Consider the following 24,384-nt stretch of genomic DNA (forward strand, 5'->3'; position numbering starts at 1 on the left):
AACACTCACCCAAAAACTGAGTAACATAGGTCTAGACGAATACAAACTACAAAGCCAAAACTTACTAATTTGGGATCAATTGCCTCATTCTTATCCCCCTTCCTGCTTTGCTTAGCTTAACATACATTTACAAGAGAATGATGCTCAAATTATGTTAAAAAATGTACCAATACCGGCACACATTCAGTATTCCGACACTCGTCCTGAATCAAAGTAACATAGGTCTAGGCAACTACAAACTACAAAGTCAAACTTGCAGTTTTCAGATCAATTGTTTCATTCTTTTCCTTTCTTGTTTTTCTTTTCTTAACAGCCTGCTGATACATACTAAACAAACCCGGAACTTTGTCCTTGTTCTTAGTTATATATTCCTCCTTAAATTTCTTTTCCGACAAAGTAAAGACCCAAACAATCTTCTTATTTTCTTTGATCAGTTTCATTGACTTCAAAACCTTCAAAACTTCATACCTTGCCAGAATCCTTTTATCAGTAGAATACAGAATCAATTTCGGGTACGATATGATCGTTTTGGCGTCCAACTTCATCGTTTTCACATAAAAATCCATCAAATACCTTAGTTTCCTCTCGGAACAAGCTAAACAAATAGGGTCTTTCCTTAAAGTATTAAAAACTTCCTCCTTAGTCCATCCCACGCTCATAAACGCTTCGACTTTTTTCTTCCAATTACTCTCGCTCACCGAACAAATAACCCTAAGAGCATGTATAAACCTAGGTTGCCCGGCTTCTTTAGCCAATTTAACAGCGTAAACCATTCGAGCATGGCTTTGCAAGATAACCCTAGGTTGAAAAACCAACAATCTCGATATCCTATCAACCGAAACCCCTTCATTAATCAGAAAATCAATATTTGGTCGAATAACAGCATTCAGATTGGAAGTAAATAGCCATGAAGAGGATCGTTTAATAGCAAGCAACAATTCATCATCTTTCAAAAATTGGGATAAAATCCCAAGGGACGGCTTAATCTGAGATTCCAAGCTTCGAGAAAGAATTAAAGGATTCGAGGCGACAAATTGAGGCAGCAGCTTACCTTCAAAACCCTTTTCCATAAAATATTCGAGCTTCGGCTTCATCCATTTGTTGAATCTGGAATGCAAGAACGCAGGGCGTTGTTTGACCACTTTGGCGATTTGGGTATTGTTGAATCCGTAGGATTTCAAAAAGTTGAAGAAGGGCGCGGATTCCGGGTCGGCGTTTTGGGGTATTTTGCGGCGTTTGGGGTTTAAAGGGGGCGGATTTGGAATGGGAGAAGGGGTTGGGTTTGTTTGAAGGAAGCGATTGTGGATGAGTGAAAGCAGATTTCTGAGAGGGGTTTTCGCCATTGTAGGGGAAACGTTGCCTTTTGAGTTTAAGCAGGCGAAGAATAAAAATCCAGGGTTTTTTATTTGTGATTTTGTTCGAGTTAATTTATTTTGGGTAAATTATATAAATAATTACTGATTTTTGAGTAAATTTATCTTTTTCTATTAATGTTTTTAAAAATAATGATTTAATTATTGACATTATCGATTTATAATAAATCGATCCCTCTTCTTTAACGATCCTTATTGAGGTAATGGAATGTGGAGGTGGCGTATTAAACCAAATTACATGTCACTATTTGACCATTGGAGACATTCATTTTTACCAGTTGTTTGACTCTCCACTCTTATAGCTTAATTGTTGAGGATATTGTTTCTCGCCATTATTTATCCACCTCGTTCTTCAAAAACACGTTCATTAAGTCATCGTTCACCCAACTGAGAATTGACGTACTTGAGGTTTAATATGTCTCCTCAGTATTTTATTACCTCAATAACATCTATTAACAATAAATAATTAATTTATTATAAATCGATAACATCAACCAAATCATTATTTTTAAAATATTAAAAGAAAAAAAATTAAACATTAATAATCATTTATGTAGTTTTTTTTCAATCTTCTTTAGATAATGAACCTACGTACCTTAAAAAATTATCAATATGATATACTCCTTTCGTCTTTGAAAGTTAAGAATAATTTATTTTAAATACGGACAATTTGAAAATCATATCATTTGATTGTACAATATATTTTTATTTTTTTTATTTTTAATTATTTAAATTCAAAAAAAAATATTTATTCTAAAAAAATTTAAAATAGACTGCCTTTTCTCATTCAAAAACCAATAACCACCATGAAAGATATTACTTGGCTAAGGTTTATGATAACCTAAAATATGAAAAAAAATGTAGATATTACTTGCCTTTATCACTTGTGTGGCAGTGTATGATCGCTTGCTTACTAAGGTGAGGTAGGTTAAATGGGGGTTGCAGTTGGCTCCTTGGTGCTTGCTGTGTGATGAGTTGTTGGAGGAGGATCGAAACATCCTTTTGTATCTTGTTCTTTTGCTCGATAGATTTGGTTTTTTGCTATGGGATCTTGTGGATTGAATGTACAAGCTTCTTCTGGGCTGGATATGTTGGAATGGGTTCAAAGGTATGGTGATGATAAAGTGTTACTACACACTATTATTTGTGTTGCATGGAATTCTATGATCTATTTCATTTGACAGGAAAGAAATGGTAGGAATCATGGGAATAGGCCTCAGATTGTACTTGAGTTTATTAGAGCTGTTGCTCATGATAGATTATTTAGATGTAAACAGTGTGCCCCTTCCCTTGTTGCTTTGCTGCAGGGCCGGTGCTTGGCTTAGATTGGCTTCCGTTTTTGATTGCACTGAATTGTTGTTTTGGATGAAATGAAAATATTTGATTATCCAAAATAAAAATTATATACCCATAAAGTGATCTTCATGATTTAAGAGATTATTGTTTTCTTTAGACGTTTTGAGTCTGACATCTATAAAATAAGTGTGCATTGTCAATAATTAAAAAAAAATCTGAATAAATACTACCTTATAATCATCCAAACTATTTATAAAAAAGATCAATAAAACTATTTTTTAAACGTTCATTAATGATCTCATAATCTATTTAGGAGAAAATCTAAATGACTTTGGGTAGTAATATCCAAAGCTTGTTTTTTTATAAATAAAATAGTTTTCCATTATTAAATTACAACCAGGTCCAAATCAACCTCTAAAGAATCCATCTTGCATTTCGTCATACATAAATGACGTTACATATACATGTTATAAGTAAAACATGTTTTCTCACTTCATTATCTAGTCAGCAAGCAAAACAAATAATTTCAACACTTAATTCAAAACTCAACTCTGCACCTACCACTACAGCTATGCCTTGGCCGACTCAAGGAATTAAATAAAAATCCACGGTTATACATTACTCACCTCCTTCACACACGACTACTTTCTGGACGAATCACCCGAACCATCATTGTCATTGCCAACCGCTGCCACTGCCACTGCCACTTCCAGTTCCGGTGCTACCACCCCAGCCACCAGGGAAAGCTTCCCTGCCTGGAGAGTTTTGAACTTTAGCACCAGGGAAATTACCCCAACCATCTTCTTCCCGTTTCTTGTTACCTGAATCCTGTTTCGGAGTTTCATTGTATGATGAATCCTGCCGCTCATTATGCCCTCTGCTGCTGTTATATGAACCCCTACCACGTCCACGCCCACCATGGGCCGGGGTAAGCCACTTGGATGCCCATCTCGACTACTGCTATTTCGGTAATCGTTTCGGCCTTGTAATACCAACCAAACCGGGTAAAGATTAGACAAAAGGGAGCAGACAAACAACCCTAACAAGGAAAAAGAACAACTGAATGTAAAAAATGCATAAAATAAAAGTAGCATCTAGATGTTTGAACTTTTCCTAGTTGAACTCAAAGCTTGTCTACAGAACTAGCAGAACTTCACAATCATCCATGATTTTCTTTCTTAATAATGAACTTCTATTAATATTAACAATTAATAGTTTGAATGAACTTTAAACAAATAATATTTTTAATATTTTATCTCAATATTGCTATTTCATAAACTGAAAAATAATATTCCAATAACAATTACATTGATGTAAATAATATTTACTAATTATTATAATAATTTAAAAACAATATCATTAATATTTTTTAAGAAATATTATATTAATGTAAATATTGCTATTTGAAATTTGCAAAAACATATTGTAATTTGAATTGAAGAAAAAAGATAAAAAAAAAACCAAACAAGAAACATGTTATTAATTCGTATAATTGTATCACATCCAAATTTGCCATGTCGAAAGATTACCTGTTCTTGACCCTGGGGTGGAAGATTGGCCTCTCCAACTACCTTCATTTGTTGAACCACCCCAACCACCACCCTTAGATTCCCCTGCAGAACCTCCAGCAGCTGAGCTTCGCATTGGTACCATCGCCGCAACTGATCTAATTGATGAAGCTGACTCCTGCTGTGGATCATCAATATGCCTCTGGAAATATGCAACTAGACGATCAAAGATCAATGTCCTCAAATATCCTTTTTCTGAACTTGAATCCCTTGGGATATAAGCCAACATACTCGTGATGCGGATTTGAACTCCTTATATAAGTAAGAATGAAAGTGCCTGGATGTTCATGAGAAATGCCAAAACAGTACACAATCCTCATAGGTTACTCTGATTTCTCAATCCTTAAAAGCTCGTCAACCTCTTGTTTAGTTCCCCTCCTGAACTTACGATAACTCAGCATTGCCTTCAGATGAGACTCAAGGGGATCAACATAGCGATCCATTACCTGCAATTAAAATTCAATCAACATCACATGGATTTTGATGCCTCTACAACATATTATATCATATGCTACCTCTCTAAGATGATAGTAAAAGTAATATCAGTGTAATTGTCAAAGGGACCAACCATGACTTTTTCCTACTCTAGAACAATAATTAACTTCATGTTTAGAATTCTCTAATGGAACTCAAGATTTAAAGCATGGACAAGCAGTTTTTTTGTATGGTGATAAAATAAAATAACAATTTATTTTTGAGCCCCTGTGGTCAAATTCCAGAGTTCATCCTTGAGTTTATGATCAGTTAGTTTTACAACTGGAAAGGATTCCCACTGCAACCTAACTCCCATTCAGCACTATGCTAATGTGGTTATTTCCACTTAATTCACTTACCTTCAAAGTTTAAGAGCTATTCCAGGAAAACAAGCCTTTTAAGGATAGACTTACTGTTGACGAAAACGGGTAAAGAAAACGAAAGAACACGAGAATTTTACGAGGTTCGGCAATGTGCTTATGTCCTCGGTGCCTAGGCGGCGCTAGAAGTTTTATTCAATGATCTTTTAGGTCTAGGTTACATCTCTATTTATAATAGAAAACCCTGGTACATAATTACAAAATCAACCCTGTACCGTACCGCGGGGGCTGCGCCCCCACACCCCCAACCCACATAATTCGTAACCCCACAACGAGACTTTTTATGAGCCATACATAACAAATCTCCACCTTGGCGAATATCCTGCCCCTTGGAAACTTCAATGTGGGTTGGGTTACCTTGCTTCTTTAACAACTCGAAACATTCAACAAGTCCAAGCAATGCTTGAACTTGTCTGTCGTAACTGGCTTGGTGAACATATCAGCGGCATTCTCATCAGTATGTACCTTCTGAAACAAAACCTCTCCAGATGCAACCAACTCTTTGATCTTGTGGAACCTTACATCAATATGTTTAGTTCTAGCACGATACACCTGATTCTTAGCCAAGTGAATAGCACTTTGATTATCACAAAGCAACTGAACTCCACCTTGTTGAACACCCAACTCCTTCACTAAACCAGTAAGCCATAAAGCTTCTTTTGCAGCTTCAGCCGCTGCCATGTATTCAGCTTCAGTTGTAGATAGTGCCACGACAGATTGAACAGTAGACTTCCAGCAAATAGGCCCTCCACCAAGAGTAACACATACCCTGTCGTAGATCTTCTATTATCCAAGTCACCTGCATAATCTGAATCCACATATCCTACAACCAAAGGATTATCCCGCTGACTCCCAAAAACAATTCCATGTCCCACAGTACCCTTTAAGTACCGAAAGATCCACTTGACTGCATCCCAATGTTGCTTACCAGGTTTAGACATGTACTTACAAACTTGACTAACAGCATGAGCTAAATCAGGACGAGTACATACCATCGCATACATCAAGCAGCCAACAGCATTAGAATATGGAACCTTTGCCATATTTTCAGCTTCCTTATCTGTCTTAGGGCACTGTTCTGATGAGAGCTTAAAGTGATTCGCCAATGGAGTGCTAACTGGTTTCGCGCTGCTCATCGCAAACCTTTCTAGCATTTTCTCAACATAACCCCGTTGAGATAGCCGCAGTTTCCTTGAGTCTCTGTCCCTGCAAATTTCCATTCCAAGAATTTTCTTTGCAGCACCTAAATCTTTCATATCAAATTCCCGACTCAATAAAGTTTTCAAACCGATAACATCATCCATGTTCTTCGCAGCAATCAACATATCATCAACATACAGTAATAGAAAAATAAAAGAACCATCATCAAGGCTCTTAACATAGACACAACAATCATACTCACATCGGTTGTAGCCAATCTTGATCATATAGGAGTCAAACCGTTTATACCACTGTCTCGGAGACTGTTTTAACCCGTACAAAGATTTCTTCAATCTGCAAACTAAATGCTCGTTTCCAGGTTGAGTGAAACCTTCAGGTTGCCGCATGTAGATCTGCTCCTCTAAATCACCATGCAAAAAAGCAGTTTTAACATCCATCTGCTCTAAATGCAAATCCCAACTAGCCACCAATGCAAGTACTGCTCGGATTGAAGTGTGCCTGACCACAGGAGAAAAGATTTCATCATAATCAACTCCTTTCTGCTGTGAAAAACCCTTCGCTACCAAACGAGCCTTGAACTTCTTCCCCTCTTTTTCTGTTACTGCTGGTTTCTTCTTATACACCCATTTGCAACCAATCGGCTTCTTACCCTCAGGAAGGGGAACTAACTCCCATGTGCGATTGTGATTCAAAGACTCCATCTCCTCAACCATGGCTGCCATCCACTTGTCGTTTTCCTGACTAGTAACGGCATCATGAAAAGTAACCGGATCATCACTGCTAACATTAAGTGCAAAGATACCAAGTCTTCAAAACCCAATCTGTTCGGAGGCTTTATATTCGTCCGTCTCACCCTGTCTCTGGCGAGACTATAATCCTGCAAATCATCCGTAGTGGAACCACCAGAAGTCGGTTGAGAAGTTTCTGGTTTCTCAACTGGAAACTGCTCGAAATCTACCACTGTCGTGTCTTGCTTCTGCTGCAACATGGATTGTTCATCAAAAACGACATCTCTACTAATCACAACTTTCTTCGCAACTGGATCCCAGAACTTGAATCCTTTGACACCTTTCTTGTAACCCAGAAAAATGCACTCCTTCGATTTTGCATCAAGTTTGGATCTCTCATCAGCAGGTACATGCACATAAGCAGGACAACCAAAAATCCGTAAGTTATCAAAACTAACATCATGACCAGTCCATACCTCTTCTGCAACTTTCCCAGCCAGCGATGCCCTTGGCGATCTGTTGATAAGGTAACACGCCATGTTAACAGCCTCAGCCCAGAAGTGTTTGGGAAGCCCCGCATTCAACCGCAAACATCTGGCTCTTTCATTCAACGACCTGTTCATTCGTTCCGCAACACCATTCTGTTGTGGTGTCTTGCGCACTGTAAAATGCCTCTGAATCCCATGCTCCTTACAGAATTGTAGGAACTGTGAATCTGTGTACTCCGTACCATTGTCAGACCGCAAACACTTGATTTTTCGTCCTGTTTGGTTTTCTACCTCAGCTTTCCACAGCTTGAACTTCTCAAAAACTTCAGATTTTTGTTTCAAAAAATACACCCAAACTTTCCGTGAAAATCATCAATAAAAGTAACATAGTACCTAGATCCACCCAAAGACGATGTCGTGGAAGGCCCCCATACATCAGAATGCACATAATCAAGAATCCCTTGAGTTGTGTGCTTCGCAGTCTTGAAACGGACTTTAGTCTGTTTACCAAGAACACAATACTTGCAAAAATCGAGCTTACAGCTTTTGACACCATGCAACAAGTTTCTCTTGTGTAATTCTGCCATACCACGTTCACTAAGATGAGCAAGGCGCATATGCCACAATTTTGTCGTATCATCACAGGACTCAACAGAGTGAACTCCACCTGCAACGGTACTCCCTAACAATCTGTAGATATTCCCTGCAGTCATCTTGCCTTTCATCACAGTCAATGCTCCTTTAACAATCCGAATGGTTTCCCTATCCTCGTCAGCCTTAGGGATAAAACCATTCTTGTGCAAAGTGCCCAAGGAAATCAAATTCTTCTTCAAGTCTGGGATATGTCGAACACCACTCAACGTCCGAACGGAGCCATCGTGCATCTTAATTCTGACATCACCAATACCAACAATATTGCAACATCGATCATCACCCAAATAAACCGAACCAGAATTAACCGGCTTGTATGTCGAAAACCATTCCCTATTTGGCGTGATGTGATAAGAACATCCAGAATCAAGAATCCAAGCATCCGTCAATTGTGTCGTTGAAATAGAAAGCATATCACCCTCACTGCAATCAGAAGTATCATCCTCGACCACGTTCACAGACTTGGATGAGCCATCACGCTTCTCATCAGTCTGCTTTTTCAACTTCGGACAGTCTCGCTTCATATGTCCCGCCTCCTTGCACTTGTAACAGTGAATCGTCTTCTTATCCCTGGATTGGATCTGGAATTCCGCTTCCCGGACCCTGCCTTCTCTGGCTTCCGTCCACGATCTCGATTACCCTTGACATATAAGCTATCGGCTTGAGAGCTTTCCCCTGCATTCTGCTTCCGCTGGTTGTGAGCCAACAAGGCTGCAGTAATCTCCTCAACGTTGATAGTCTCTTTCCCATATGTAAGAGTAGTCACCATGTGTTCGTAAGAGGAAGGCAACGAACACAACAGAATCATCGCTCTGTCTTCATCCTCAATTTTCACATCAAGCCGAGCCAGATCAGAAACGATTTGATTGAAGACATTCACGTGTTGCGCCAAATCGTGATCGTCCTGCATCTTCAGCCCATACAGCCGCTGCTTCAGATACAGTTTTGTCGTTAAGGATTTGGACATAAACTGACTTTCCAACTTCCTCCAAATTTCGTCTGGAGACGATAGATGCATGACGTGATACATGACCTCGTCCGCCAAGCATAATCGTATGGTTCCTGCCGCTCGCTGCTGCAATTCTTCCCAATCTTCCTCATCTATCGACGCCGGCTTTGTAGGTCGCAAAGCCTTCAAGATCCCTTGCTGCGCCAATAGATCCTTCACCCTCGTTTGCCATAATCCGAAGTTACCCTGACCATCGAATTTCGCGACTTCGAATTTTGCTCCTGACATCTGATACCAATTGTTGACGAAAACGGGTAAAGAAAACGAAAGAAGACGAGAATTTTACGAGGTTCGGCAATGTGCTTACGTCCTCGGTGCCTAGGCGGCGCTAGAAGTTTTATTCAATGATCTTTTAGGTCTAGGTTACATCTCTATTTATAATAGAAAACCCTGGTACATAATTACAAAATCAACCCTGTACCGTACCGCGGGGGCTGCGCCCCCACACCCCCAACCCACATAATTCGTAACCCCACAACGAGACTTTTTATGAGCCATACATAACACTTACCTCATCCAAATCCTCGAAAGTGTCTTCCCCAATTTTTAATGTCTTCCCAATGCGAAGCAGACTGGTGATGTCCTTGTGTTCTTTTCCACCTTCAACTATATCTTTGTGAGCATAAACACCATCATAAACTTTGAGAGTTAAAGTCAAATAAGAAGGCCCACGAGGACTGGGGCGGACAATACTTTCTCCAGGATCCTTGTCAGATAAATACTGTCCAACATATTAAAAGCCGAAATAAGAATTAGTTAAAAACAAAACTCACCTGACTTATGTGCAACATGCATCTTTGCCTATATTTGTATGTCTCGTGTATATACAAGATACAATAAAGATGTATAATTATGATTTTTACAAAATAAGCAAAGCATCCTTTTCTTATGTGTTATGATCTCAAGAGAAATATAGAATAATCGAGGAAAAATATAGAAGAGAAAAGAGGATTCATAAAAGAAACGTTCATTCAAAACTTTCATAAAAATCATCTCCTTAGTTCATGGTCTTATTTGTTTACAATGTACCCGTAGCTAAACCCTATAGCTGGCAGTCCTTGTTGTACTGAGTATAACAACCTGCACAGTTAATCAAGTTGTTTCCTATCCTTAGTGGGTTGTAGGACGTGTCAGGCCCATTCCCAATTCCATACGATCTACCTTAGGCTCTCCTCTTTTAATGACATCATGCTCTTTACGTGTATCCCCGTGTTCTCATCACGTGCTTTCACTTTCCAATCCTCCTCTGTATCAATTGAATTATCCCTAATTCCCTGTTCCAATTCCTAACCCTTTCTCTGATTTCCCCAATTCTCTTGCTCGGATTCTTATCTTCTCCTCTGTGCATGACATTATGTTTGCCAGTATGCATGATTTCCTTACGATCACATGTCTATTGTTGAATACTCAAAAAATGAGTAGATTTGATATTATGCCCATTCTAACTAGTGAAGGTATAATTTGCAAAGAAAGCTAAAAATAGAAGAAATTAAAGAACTTCAATCGCGCAGGTTTTTTACACCTATCGTCAAATGGTAAGCGCACCTAAAAGCACCTCGGTACACCAACGCAATGAGTCTCACCCAAAGAATTTAGAGATGCATTTGTTACCTTGCGTGAAAGCACAAATACAATCCCTATGCACACACTCATTGACACAACTGTGGGGGGAGGGGGTAATTTTGAAACATACCTCCATAGCCTCATCAGCAGTAATATTTTGAAAGCGTGGATGAACAATCATCCTGGGCTTAAAATGCTTCTTTGCCAGCTCCTTTTTACGAGCCTTCTCCTGCTCACCCTGTATGCTGCTTTGCTCCTCATGGTAGTAGGGGTCCAGGTTTTGGACATGCTGGTATCGGTTGCTTCTCATCTCACTATCTTTGCAAACCAGGAACACCTGATACCTGTTCTTTTGAATTGATTTAATCTTACAGGTCAGTATGTCACCTTCATGCAGCCTGTCAGATAACTATATCTCTCCAATCATCTGCATAGTCTTCTTTCATAATCATCCCAGTCAATCCAGATTCAAGTGCACATATAGCTCGTCCGCCTCGCACTCTTCAGACTTTATCTAGCGCAATTCCTCAGTTTCACCTGAAATCATGAAGAACTCCTCATCTTGACTTGGTTCCTTGTACGGTTTACACCAGTCCTGGAAGCCCTGAATTAATTCCTTTCTTATGTCATAAACGGTTTCCCTCTTATTTTGTTTGCAGCTCCTTGTCTTTTCGATAGTTATCAAGACGAAGCCTTTTCAACAAGCCAGGCCGGTCCCTAACATGTTCTATTGCCATCTCCAATGCATCCTCATCGTCATTGTCACCCTTAAGATCCTCACCGTAAACATCTTTGGCCAACTCTTGGGCAACAATATAAGATTCTGGATGTATTCTAGTGTCATCCAACAAATCAATGAACTGGCTGCTGTTGGCAGCAAGCCCACTTCGTCTGACACGCAGAAAGACAACCGCGTTGACAAACGCCTTCCTATCAAGTCCATGTGTAGACAAGAAGTCCTTCCTCTGTAAAAATTGTTCCAACTCTTACTAGTGATCTCTGTAGTGATGCCGCCTTTCTAGGCCCAAGACCAGAAATGAATTGCAAAGGTGCAAACAACCATTCATGACTTGCAGCCAAATTAGCATCAAGGTCCCTGGTTTGTGACATCAACCAAAACCTGTTCAACATACAATACTTCTCATCAGCTGTGAGAAAGCTTTCCAGAGGATTAAGCTTCCAGGAGAGTATCTCCTTCCCTAGTCCACACAAAGTGGCAACCATTGCTAGCGGATGTTGGAGATAGCGCCCAAGTGCAGCAGCCCGCCTAACAATGCCTGACATCATTCATAATAATAGATAAAACATCTTCAATAGGCAAAGATGGATAAAAACTTTACCATAAAAAGTTCCACAAAGACGGTACTATTTTGTGAATATGAGAATCTATTTTACCTGACTGGCCAGGGAGCTGATCTGATGAAATCCTAGAATTTTCGTAGAGGCGGGGTAGAGATTCATCCCCATATACAATGCTCAGATCATCCATTTCATGCCCAACATCTCTAGGATTTTCCTCCACCATCTTAAAAATAATCTGATAAAGAAGAAATCAACAGAATAAGCAACAGTAAGAAAATCGACCAACTACATGAGAAATATAGCACATGATCACAAAACACTTGGTCACTGAGCGAACAATGAAAGGTAAGCTACCTCTCAAGGCTCTAAGAAATTTATACTCGGAATCCGACTGAAACATCTTTAGTTTGGGAATGCTTCTAGCAATGGAAAAGTGATTTTCCACCCCATAAGCAATGCTAAACACCCAAAAATTGATTTAAAGTCATGTTTGGAAAAGTGATTTTTAACCTAACCTCATAAGCTCAAATTTCTAGCTTTTGTTGTGGAAAATCACTTTTGAGTGAAATTATTTTTTATCTTCAAACACTATATTTTCAATTTTCAACATAATGTCTAAAGTGAACATTTTATCTGTTTAAAATCACTTTTTAACAGAAATCCCAAACAATTAAATTTTAAATTCCACTTTCAAAAATACTTCTAAAATATACTTTTTTACAGCACTTCTAAAATCATTTTTCAACAGCAATACCAAATAGAGAATAATATATCCTAAAATGATTCATTTACTTGATTAAGGATTCTACCTCAAGTGTTTAAGAATTTTAGACTAAAAGCATATCAAGCAAAGATTAGCAACCTAACAAGTAGTAGAACCAAAAACTTTTTTCTTTTACCAAAGAGGCAAAACTAAATGATAAGGACATAAATCATTTTAGATGTAAGGAAAAAAATACCGAACATCTCAACAACGATAAGCATTCCTCATAGATATCATCCTTCAATCGAGTACAAGAAAAATTCACAGCTCCAAGAACAACATGTGTTGATGATCACTCATGAACTTCAAAACACGTTGCTGATCACTGTTTTTGTGTTGCTGGTCATTTACATATTGAGACCGTAGTGTAAGATTAGAAGTATAAAGTACATCGAGCACCTCCCCAAATGAATCTAACATTACAAAACTGGTTGCAGGCTTCCCAGGGCCCCAACAGCAAGCATTGACTCGCGGAGCAGTTTCCTCATCGGAATTAACATCATTTTCTTTCCTTTGATACGGCCCACAAGTCCTTGCCATACTGCAAAAGTAACCAGTTCCTAGCTCTACTCGTCAATAAGGACCTTGCTTCTTTCTCCATTGAGGGCAAAAGAAAACCAAAAGTGCATCATGTAGTATCAGCTTTCTCTGCTCATTCCATTGTTGAGCAGATTTGCTAACACCGTTACTAAGAAAATTTTCGTTACATTCTTGAATCAACTTATTTAGATATTTTTCTGGCAGTTTAATAGTTACTTGAAGAAGCTTCTCCTCTTCAGCCTTCTGGATAAGGAGCCATTGACCATCATCAAATCTGATCAATGGTTTTTCACGCAACCACTTCACACCGGAAAACTGATGGAACGAATCAATGGCTATTTTTCCATCAGGAGTAGGGCTGGTTGATAAAACAGCATGATTCACTTGGAGATCAAATAAGTTACTCAAAAAGCTTTTTGGTTCAAGTTCCCTTTCTGACTCTGCACCCTTGAGATCTTTAAGAATTGACTCAAAAAGTGACTCTGCAGAGTCAGATAAATCATCTGAACAAAGCTTCCTTGTGTACAACAGCATGATACAGGGTAACAGATGGGTAATTTATCAAATAAGTCAGTAAGTACTAACATCCAACTTATATTACGAGTGATAAAGGAAAATATATATCTAGAACATTTTTAAAACCTTCTCAACAAACCTGCATTCTTTCTGGAATATCAGTCATCCTAATATGGTCATCCTGTTCGGTCAACTTTTCAGAAAGAACAGTGGGTTCAAATTGATGTTCAAGTTTCCCTTCATTCTGTTCGCTAGAATCTAAGCCCTGTTTGCGTAGCAGGAGGAGTTCATCCACATCAACAAAATATCTATAGCTTCCTTTAAAGCAGATGATGAAACATCTGGTGCATGCCTTGACTTCTTATTCTTCATCTTCCTCCTCCTAGAGAACAAGTTATTTAATAAAGAGAACTCTAAAGTCCAACATTAAATATAAAAAGGACAGCATAAGTGCATATCATGCAGTACACAAGTTGTACCTGTCGTAATCGTCTTTCGGTTGGGCCCCGAAATTGGGCTTCGACTTTAAAGAATTGGGTTTGGAGTCGCCACCGACCATTTTAAAAACGAATTTAGGTGGGTCGGACACCATTTTACCTGATCTGCGTTGTACCAAAACATGTCGGGTTCGGGAGTCGATTACGGTCAAGGAAGGATTAGCCCCCTTGAACCGCCCTTTCGGTACCAATTAATTTATCGGTTGTCTTTAATTGCGAAAATTAGAATTTAAATTAAAATTAAAATTATTCGATCCGAATTACTTACCATTTGATCGCTGAAATCACGACTGAAACAAAATATGTTAGATAAAAAGCGAAAACAAAATGCTAATAAATAAAAAATATAAAAAATAATAATAATAATGAAAGAAAGAAATAATAAAAAAAGGTTAAATTTAAAAAATATTTAAAAGTAAAATAAAAAAAATAAAGATAAAACTTAGGATCAAATTGGAACAAATTGAGCTTAATGAATTAGAAAATGAACTGCAAAAGAACAAATAAAAAGTTAGGGGACCAATTCACAGAATAAAAAAAAATATAAATAGGGACCAAATTGATTAAATCAGAAATATGGAAGCAAATTTACAAGTAGTGACCAAATTGAACTGCGACTCAAAATATCAGGACGACGGAAGGGATTAAGAATCTTGTATTTGCAGGATGGTCCTTGGTATATAAATACGCCAAACCCCTCATTTCATTTCATTTCCACATTTACTCTCAAATTCTTTCTCCCTCAGCCGAGAGAAAGCTCTCAACTCTCCCAGAAAACGGCCAAAATCCGGCTACCACTCCGGTGGCCACCCACCGCGTCGACCGCCAAGCCGGCAGCCGGAAAAAAACCCAAACCTCTCCAAATAACCTCCTCTACCTCCTCAACACTAATCCGTAGACAAAATCCCCCAGAACGGCCCCCCAAAAACGTAGATCTACGTTTTTAGTTTCGGTTATTACCTCACCGATGATGACTCTTCGGCTCCCGATGTGTTTGGCTTCGAATGGTTTGTGGTTCACTGTTGTTTTTTGTTGTTTGTGATGTTGGCTTGATGGTTTGGTTATTTGATATGAGTTTGTGGTTCAATATGACACATCGGTTTACTGTTTTTCGATGATCTTGTGTGTACCGTCGTTTTTGTGATGGACTCTCGCTGTTCTGTTTCGACTGTGTTTGGTGTTGTTGGTACTGTTTTCTCTCGGGTTCTTTCGATGATGTACTGTTGTTGTTCAGTTTGCTCGGTTTCTGTTGTGGTTTTCTGGCGGTGTATTATTGGTTCGTTCTCGGTGATACTTGACGCTCCGGGGTCCCCTGTTCCCCGTCGACCGTGGGTTTTTATAACCCCCACTGGCCGTTGTGAATCCCGACGATCTCGGGATCGTGGTTGTTGTGGCCGGTCATCCCGGGATGGGTCAGTCCCGGGGATCTCGGCCGGCCGTTGGCACTGTTGACCGTTTGGCTCCCTGACTGCTCAGTGACTGAAAACTGGGAACCCTAATCCCTTGCTGGGCTAGTTCAAGCCCAAACTTGGACTGGATTCTTGAACATGGACCCTGCACAAAAATAAATGAGAAATAAATAAATTAAAAATAAATAAATAATAATAATATTATATATATAAACGTTTTCAAAAACATATAATATAAATTTTTTAAAATGTTTTAAAAAAACTATATATTATATATATTCAAAATGGTTTTTAAAAATTATATATATAAATGTTTTCATAACGTTTTCAAAGGTATATTATATATATTTTAAAAAAGTTTTCAAAAACTATATATTATAATTTTCAAAAAATATTTTCAAAATTGTTTTTAAAAATTATATATTATATAAATGTTTTCATAACGTTTTCAAAGTATATATTATATATATTTTAAAAACGTTTTCAAAAACTATATATTATATAATTTTCAAAATATTTTAAAAACTATATAATATACATATTTTCAAAAAATGTTTTAAACTATATATTATATGTATTTTCAAAACAATTTGCAAACTATATAATATATATGTGTATATATGTATAAAAAAATAAAAAAATAAAAAAAATATGGACGAAAATTAGTGTCTACAGTACCTAACAGAAACTCCATGCTCCTCATCTTCTTCTACAATAAAGTCTGCCATTTCATCTTCTTCACCCATATCCCCATCCTCTTCCTCCTCTATGGGCTCTTCATCTTCAGCAATATCTTCAAGAGGTTGTCCTAAAACAATACAAATATTAACCATTAACAGTTCTTCAAAGCTTAATCCAAGTAACAATGATCATGGAAAATATGCTCAATGAACCATCATCGTCACCAAATAGAGTGCGCTTAAGCTTTTCTTCAGCAGTTGCACCACCCTTCATGCTTCCATCAAACTCATCATCAGAAAGTCCAAACTGATCCTCATCAAAATCTCTTCGATCCTTTTTCAACCGCTTAAATTTCTTGCTTCCCTAAAGAAAAAAAAATACACCAGAAACCTGAAATAGATAGTTAATCAAGCCATGCAAGAAAACAAAATTAATTCGAACAAATGGTCTCCAATTTAATTTTTTCATTGCATAAAGATTTTCAATTAAATACCTGATTACATTAAAAAAGTTGAGTGACACATTAGGCACCAATACTAAAATTAAGTACCAAAATTTATATAAACCCCAAAAAAGAAAATATAATCTAACAATGATAAAAAGGATAAAGTACATAAATGGTCACCAAACTATTATGAGGGGTTTTTTAGTCATTAAACTTTCCAAAATTATAAAATGAACATTAAATTTGTTTACAAAATGGATATTTTACCGTTAGATGTCATTGAATGTCTACGGGATGATATCTCATTTGGTCAGTTAACTGTAAGTAAAATTTCATTTTGATATTTTTATAATACTTTTAGAAAATAATTTTAATAAATAAAATATTTTAGAAAAATATATAAAAATTCCTAATTTATTTTTCAAATTATACGTTGATTATCCAAATCTGAGATGTTGAATGCAAGTTTAGAAAATATTGACTTTAAAAGTTTGATATATTTTTTGCTCAAATATAATACAAACAACGATGAAGAATGAAGAGTTGAAAGAAACTAAATTCACCAAATATATGAAGTTATAATGAAATTTGAATGTGTCATTAACCCATTGAATTAATGAAAGCCTTGGATTCATAACCCTAAGAGAGAGGAGATGCGTCAACTAAGAATTTTAACCATCTACTTAAGAGATTTTACGTAAAATTTTAACCAACACGTTAAGTAATCAATTTAATGGGTTCTAATTTCTAGTGCTTTGAAATCGTAACGGTGTCACCATTGATCACATACCACCATGTGATACTTTCTCTTTGAAAAAGTGGTTGGGAAGCTGAAAATTGAGTTCACATAACTTTATCTTATTCAAAGCAATGGATTTCTTTGTTATAATTTATGTTTCCTTTCCCCAAAATGTGTTTCTTTTTTAAGTTTGATTGAGGATGGGATGAGTAAAACTAATCGTTTGTATTGATAATTTTTGTAAGAACATGATGTATTTTTGAAGTAGTTTCCTACTCATTTGGATATAAAATTGATTTATCAAAAAAAAAACTAATCGTTTGGGATAAGAATTACAAGTTATTTTTGAAGACTCGAAAATTAATAGACTTACAATAACTTTTTAGATGATATTCGAACATTTCTAAATCTAGAATTTTCTTACAAGACAATCGACTGTCGATTATCTTTCAAGGCATCTTGAAACGCCTTCAATTGAATGTTGAGAGTCAAAATATGTCTAATTTGGTGAAGAGAATGTGAAATTTCTCTATAAGATTAACACGAGATATTTCATTTATTACGATTTTTTTAATTTGATATTCTTATAAGTCATTGGTTATAATATATGAAAATATTGAAGGACTCTTCATAGTCAATGTTTTGATTAATGTGAATGAACAAATGATACTACTAAAATATTGTAGTAATTAAATAGTTATACTCTTACAAACAGAAGCAGGAGAAGAGATTGCTTATATATAATGTTATTGATTTTTAACTATTATTTTTGAATTATTAAGAATATATTAGAAATTCCTTTTAAATGAGATAAATCATAAATGAAAATATTATTCTAAAAGCGGAGAAAGAAATTTCATAAATTATTCACAATAATTCTACCAATATGATTGGATAGTTGAGATGAATTTCAAGATTCTTAGAAAACTGGCAAAATAAAAACAAATTAAGGAATCTCATGCATAAATAAATAAAATAAATTCACAGATATCATCAGCAAATAAATTAAAATTTTATATTCTTCATCTATTGTATCATTTTCAGACAAAAATCTGTCATTAGTTTAACTTGATTAACTATTAAAGATTCAAAGTTTATCGATCTTGTCAGCAATTATTTTCCTCAGCAAAATATATTATTTTTCTTAATAATATATATCAAATTTCCATAACCGAATTATATAAATATATTTTTAAACAACAAAAAATAATTTTCATTTAAATTAATCTTTTACAATCGTGAGCTTATAATTATTTCTTCCGACAATCATTCTACTTGCCTCAAAATGTATTTTCTTAAATAAAAAACACGAAAATAATATTCTTTCCTGATAATATTGTAAAAGAGCGAATAAGGATGATGCTCGGCTTATATAGGCCAATAGAATAGAGTCGTTAATGTTGGCCAAATACATTACGAAACAAGGGTAGCTTTCTATAATTTAATATTATATTGTTTACATAAAATAAATGTTGGGAATTAATTTTAATGTAAATATTGGTCAGTTTGTAAAAAATGTCAGCTAAAATTAAAAATAAATAAATTGTAATAGTGTTTCAGAACCAGCTTCACATATGTTGGATTTCACGGTAAAAAACATGTCCAGCTGGGGACAGACAAAAACATGTAGCATTTGACAACATAATATATGTCATATTTTTAAATTTGAAAAACAAATAAATATTCGTAGTATGATATTTTTAGGGTTATCCCATTAGAAGTTATTAAAGTAGGATCCGAATTTTAAATTAATTCTTCAATATTAAAATGCTTTAATTGGGTCCTCAAAATATTAATAGCGTACAAATAAAAATTTACATATGATGACATGTGTCACGATCTAATTAGACCTTATTTGCTCTTGCGTGGCATTGATTGATTTGTGTGACCTATGGACACCCTTTTATGCATGTGTCATTTCATTGATGTTGATTGATGGATATTCATGATGTTCGACTTTATAATTATGCGATGCTGACTATGTTTGGACGTAAATTATAGCAAGATTATGTGATAATCGGGTTCCCCTTCATGATATACCCAAAGGCTATGTGATGATTGAAAGATTATTTGCATGATTGGTGGAAATTTTACTGATACTGTGTGATAATCGAGTTCCCCCATATGTGATTAGTACCTAAAAGCTATGTGAGTTTGGATACTATAATTGTGTTGTGTGACGATTATGTGTTGCATATGATAATGCATAGTGTTATGGTATTATGGTTAGAGACTCAATATATGTATACTCATGGCGAGACCCTTAATAGCAAGACCCTTGGTAGTAAACTAAGGGAAACATGAAGTTCTTACTATTGTGATGGAACTATAAAACCTTAAGTAGGTTGCATTTGAATATGATCATGCATGTACCTACCGTTTATTATCATGTCTTTTAGCATGCTTATGTTTATGAGATTCATAATGCTACTTTATATTAGTGATTATACCATTGAGCTTTGTAAGCTCAATTTTTTGTTGTTTCCGTTCACAGGATAGTAGCTTGAGCAGTTCAAGGAACACTATCACAACAAGACTTCCATCATTCCTTCTAGAGTATTGTACTGTAGTTTTTAGTAAACATTTGTATTCATAGAACCCTTATTATTGTATTTCAGATTTGAAACTTTGAGTTTATATTATTTTGATTTAAATTGTGTCTCGGAGCTCCGATCTAATAAAATATTTTTATAATTATTATCAATATCTATTTGGTAAACATACCGTGTTTTAAATGAAAACGAAAAATTGTTTTGAATTTAGTAGTTCTTTCGGTGGCCCAATATAACACTTTATGCCCATTCAGGTTTAGCGTGTTACAAAGACACACCATGTATTATAAATTCAAATACTTGGTCACCGAATAAGAATTCTTAATTAAATTAACTTAATAAACAAATAATCTTCAACTAGTAAAATTACAACAAAATGCAATCTAATTTCTAACTAGAATTTTTATATATGTAAAATAATTTCATCCGTCTATTTCCAGTCATCCAATCAACGATTCTAAATTAATGTAAAATTAAAAGTTTTTTTTGTCTCATATTATAAATATAAACAAGTAATTTAATATGATGGAGTGGATGCTCCAAGAAAGCATTGATTTAATCTGCAAAGATGATTCCCTCGAAATTTAGCAATTCATAAATTGAAGAAAAACATAGTTTCATCAATGAATCAATAATATAATTACATAGCAAAAAGCTATAATACTGTCAAAACAACCACAAGGAAACACGGGCCATCCATAGCTTGGATATGCTTAAGAATATACGCTTGGATTCACCACCCAACTCTCTCATATTATTTTAAACCATCTTCAAATTGAACGAACCCATTTTTAGATTCTATTTTTTTCCTCAAAAGTTTATTCTTTTAAAATCAATAATCTTTGTTTTGTTTTGCAGAAGTGAAAAAGAATTGGATTTGATGCATGCACACGACGTGTATGTGAATATTTCTAAACAAACTTTTGTGTTTGAATTGTTTTTTTGCGAGAGAAGTTTTTGAAACAAAAGGGAAAGATGGCAACAACAGAAGCGTCAGAGAGAGTGGTGGTGATCCTGGACGGATCGAGGGAGGTAAATCCAATCATAATCAGATGGCCCTCGTGGGTTTATCACTGAAATCTGGAGACAAGCTTTTGTAATTGGAATCTTCACCAGGTTATTAATCCTAGTACGTTTTCTTTCATGGGAGCTCGAAAACTCAGTAAGAATTCATGCTTGTCTTATTGTTTCCTCGGAAAAGACTACAAAACGAGTTCGGGTTGAATCATGTCTGTTGACGTACGCAGAAATTTATGTCAATGAGCAAAAACTTAAGACACAACATAATAATTAGATAAAATACATAAATGGTCCTTCAACTATAGTGTATTATTTTATTGAGTCTTGTGTATATTTGTTTCAAAATGATCCTTCGACTTTAGGGTGTTATTTTGTTGGGTCACTCGACTATTAAAAGTTAGAAACTGGTCACCTGACTATATGTTCCAAACTTGTCCATTTTTGTTAAAAGATTGACGATCGTCTAAGTTGGACATTAAGGTGACTGAGAAAATAGTCGTTTGATATTTTGAGATCGAATTTTATCATATCCCATTCAACAGTTTAACGTTCAGCTCAAACCGTCGTTATTTTCAACAAAAAAAAAACGAGTTTGGAATATATGAATAGTCGAGTGACCATTTTATAACTTTTAATAGTCGAGGAACTCAACAAAACAGTACCCTTATAGTTGAAGGGCAATTTGTATACTTTACCCTTAATAATTTAGGAGTAATTGATTAAAACATCAATACAAAAAAAAAACTAAAGTATATAGAGAATTGAAATTTTTATGAAGTGCTATTACACCTTAACATTCCTCAATCCATCCCTATCGACTTACTGATGATATATGTAGATTTACACTGAAATCTTAACGTTTTCGTATAATCATTGTTTAAGATAAAAGAATGTTAGAAGAATCACGTTTCATGAATTGTTAGTTGCCCCTTTCTTCATCTTCATGAATGGTTTTGTTTCTCAGTGGGATTTAGATCAAAACTGGAATCAGGGTCAATATTTGGACCAAACAAGAGGATCGCTGTGGAAGAAATGGGGAAGAAGTTGGAAGAGTACAGAAACAATGCTGAGATCGTCGGAATATCCAAACAATGCAAAAAGGAGCAGGTATGGCTTTTTCCCTCTTATTAAAAGTTATGAAATGGTCTCTAATCGTAGAATGTTGTTTTGTTGAAACCCTGACAAAATAGTCACTCAACTATTCATATATTCTAAACTCATTACTTTTCGTTAAAAAATTGGCGGATGTCTGAGCTGAACGTTAACATGTTGACTGAGATGTGATAAAATCTGATCTCAGAACTATCTAAGTCGTATTTTGTGGATCGACTCTCTGTTTACATTATGTCGTCGAGTTAGTGCATGAAACATTATGGCATCGAGCCATGCTTGAAAGCAACGATTGTGTCAATAGACATCATTAAGACATGACTATCATATATCAGTCACCATGCTAAAATCTGACCATTTTGTACGGGGAGTCAACAAACAACACCTTATAGTCGGGGAATTATTTTGTAACTTTTAATAATAAAGAGACTCAATAAAACAACAACCTATAACCAAGGGACCATTTGTATACTTTACCCTTTTTATTATTGAAATCATTGATTTTGTTAAAAATAAATAGTAATAGTAATAGTAATAAATTGTTAAATTTTATCATTTTAAGAGTTAAAATACAATTTTATTATTATTTTATTTCAAAATTGGAATTTAAAAGGAATAAAATTTACAATCTTACCACTTAGGGGATCAGGGCTCTTGCCTCTCCCGTAGTTTCACCCTTAAATTCACATAAATTAGAAATGTGGATTAAGTTTTAGTACATTGATTCATGAGTTTTGAACTTCGAATTTCGATTTCTATAACCTTATTTTTCCATTTTCTAAAATAAATTTGTTTGTAAAAGAAATAGGTGAATTGAAGTTATGACTGTGAAATAGGTGAATTGAAGTTATGACTGTGAGATACCATATTTAAGTGTGTAATCGACTCAAGTGATAAGAAGTTCGAGATCGATTCATAATTTAAATTTAAATTTGAATCGATTGAATTCTATATTTGATTTTCAAGTTCTATTTAAAACAAGAATCAAATTGTTTAAACCCACCCAATTAATTTTTTGTATTAAGTAAAATTGAGTTTGGTTATTACATTAGAGGTTACGGGTTCGAATAACTACGTTTACAAGGGTGTGCGCTAAAGAAAATCTAAACAAATACTATAATATTATAGTGGCTCAGACCATTAAAAGAAATTAAAATGTTGATTAGATTAATAAGTTAAATATATTAAAGATTAAAATAATTGAATTTGAGTAATTTGTACTACGTGAATTTGATTCAGTAATAATCGGTCAAATCTATTTATTTTAATCAAATTTGAGTAATTTAAGCAGGGATGAAGTTATGCCTCGTCCAGGAGCTACTGCATCCTTTTCTTATTATTAAAATATTAAACGGATAAATCTTAAATTAAAACTCCTAATTTTAATTATTTTGAATTTACTCTTTTTTACCCTCTCACTTTTTATAGTTAATTATACTTTGTCTCCTTCAATTTCAATCCTAGATTTATAGTTGGGTTATTTTATTTTCAGATACAATTTCGGATAGAGATGTTAGCAGGTTATCCATTAAGGGAGGTTGCTGCAAGATTTGTGAAAAAAATCCGTGCAACATGGTTAGTACTCGACAGGTATGTTTTAAACTCATACGAATCGATATTATATGGGTAAATTATATATTTAGTATCTAAATTATTATTTTATTCCTTTTTGGTATCCAAATTCTATTTTATTTTTAAAACCATACCTTATGGTAACACGTCAACATTACCATTAATTTTTAACGACGGTATTAAAATGAAAGATAAACTAAGCATTAAGTATGATTTTGAAAAAAAATAAAGTTTAGGTACCAAAACAGAACAAAGTAATTGTTTAGGTACTAAATACGTAGATTAACCTTATAAATATTATTTTTTATATTATAAATTAATTATTATCAGATTTTAACATTGTGCATGTATGCATCTTGGAGACAGGCACATGAAGAATGACCAAGGTACCTTATAGAAACCTATCATGTAAGTAAGATTGAAGGAAGATTGCAATGCTGTAGAGTTAAGAGGACCAATGTAAGGGATAACTTCAAGCTTCTGGTTCCGAGTCGTAGTAACGTAACGTATGCGGAAATGATTGGCTGACGAACAGTCTCCTCGGAGT

General features: G+C 35.2%; 1 protein-coding gene, 1 long non-coding RNA gene and 1 pseudogene across 2 annotated transcripts; 1 reads left to right on the top strand and 2 right to left on the bottom strand.

The window, feature by feature from the left end:
* Positions 1–239: 239 nt before the first annotated feature.
* Positions 240–1,343, bottom strand: LOC120174641. The gene has a single exon (XM_039181430.1). The coding sequence runs from the start codon at positions 1,341–1,343 to the stop codon at positions 240–242; it is 1,104 nt and encodes a 367-aa protein (XP_039037361.1).
* Positions 1,344–3,329: 1,986 nt separating this feature from the next.
* Positions 3,330–21,594, bottom strand: LOC120174642 (annotated as a pseudogene).
* A 537-nt stretch (positions 21,595–22,131) lies between these two features.
* LOC120174619 lies at positions 22,132–24,236 on the top strand. The gene is made up of 3 exons (XR_005521193.1): positions 22,132–22,262; positions 23,758–23,855; positions 24,204–24,236. It is a non-coding gene; the product is annotated as an uncharacterized LOC120174619 (long non-coding RNA).
* Positions 24,237–24,384: the final 148 nt, after the last annotated feature.

This window comes from Hibiscus syriacus, unplaced genomic scaffold (assembly GCF_006381635.1).
Source record: "Hibiscus syriacus cultivar Baekdansim isolate YM2019G1 unplaced genomic scaffold, ASM638163v2 tig00112114_pilon, whole genome shotgun sequence".
In the NCBI taxonomy this organism is placed as follows: Eukaryota; Viridiplantae; Streptophyta; class Magnoliopsida; order Malvales; family Malvaceae; genus Hibiscus; species Hibiscus syriacus.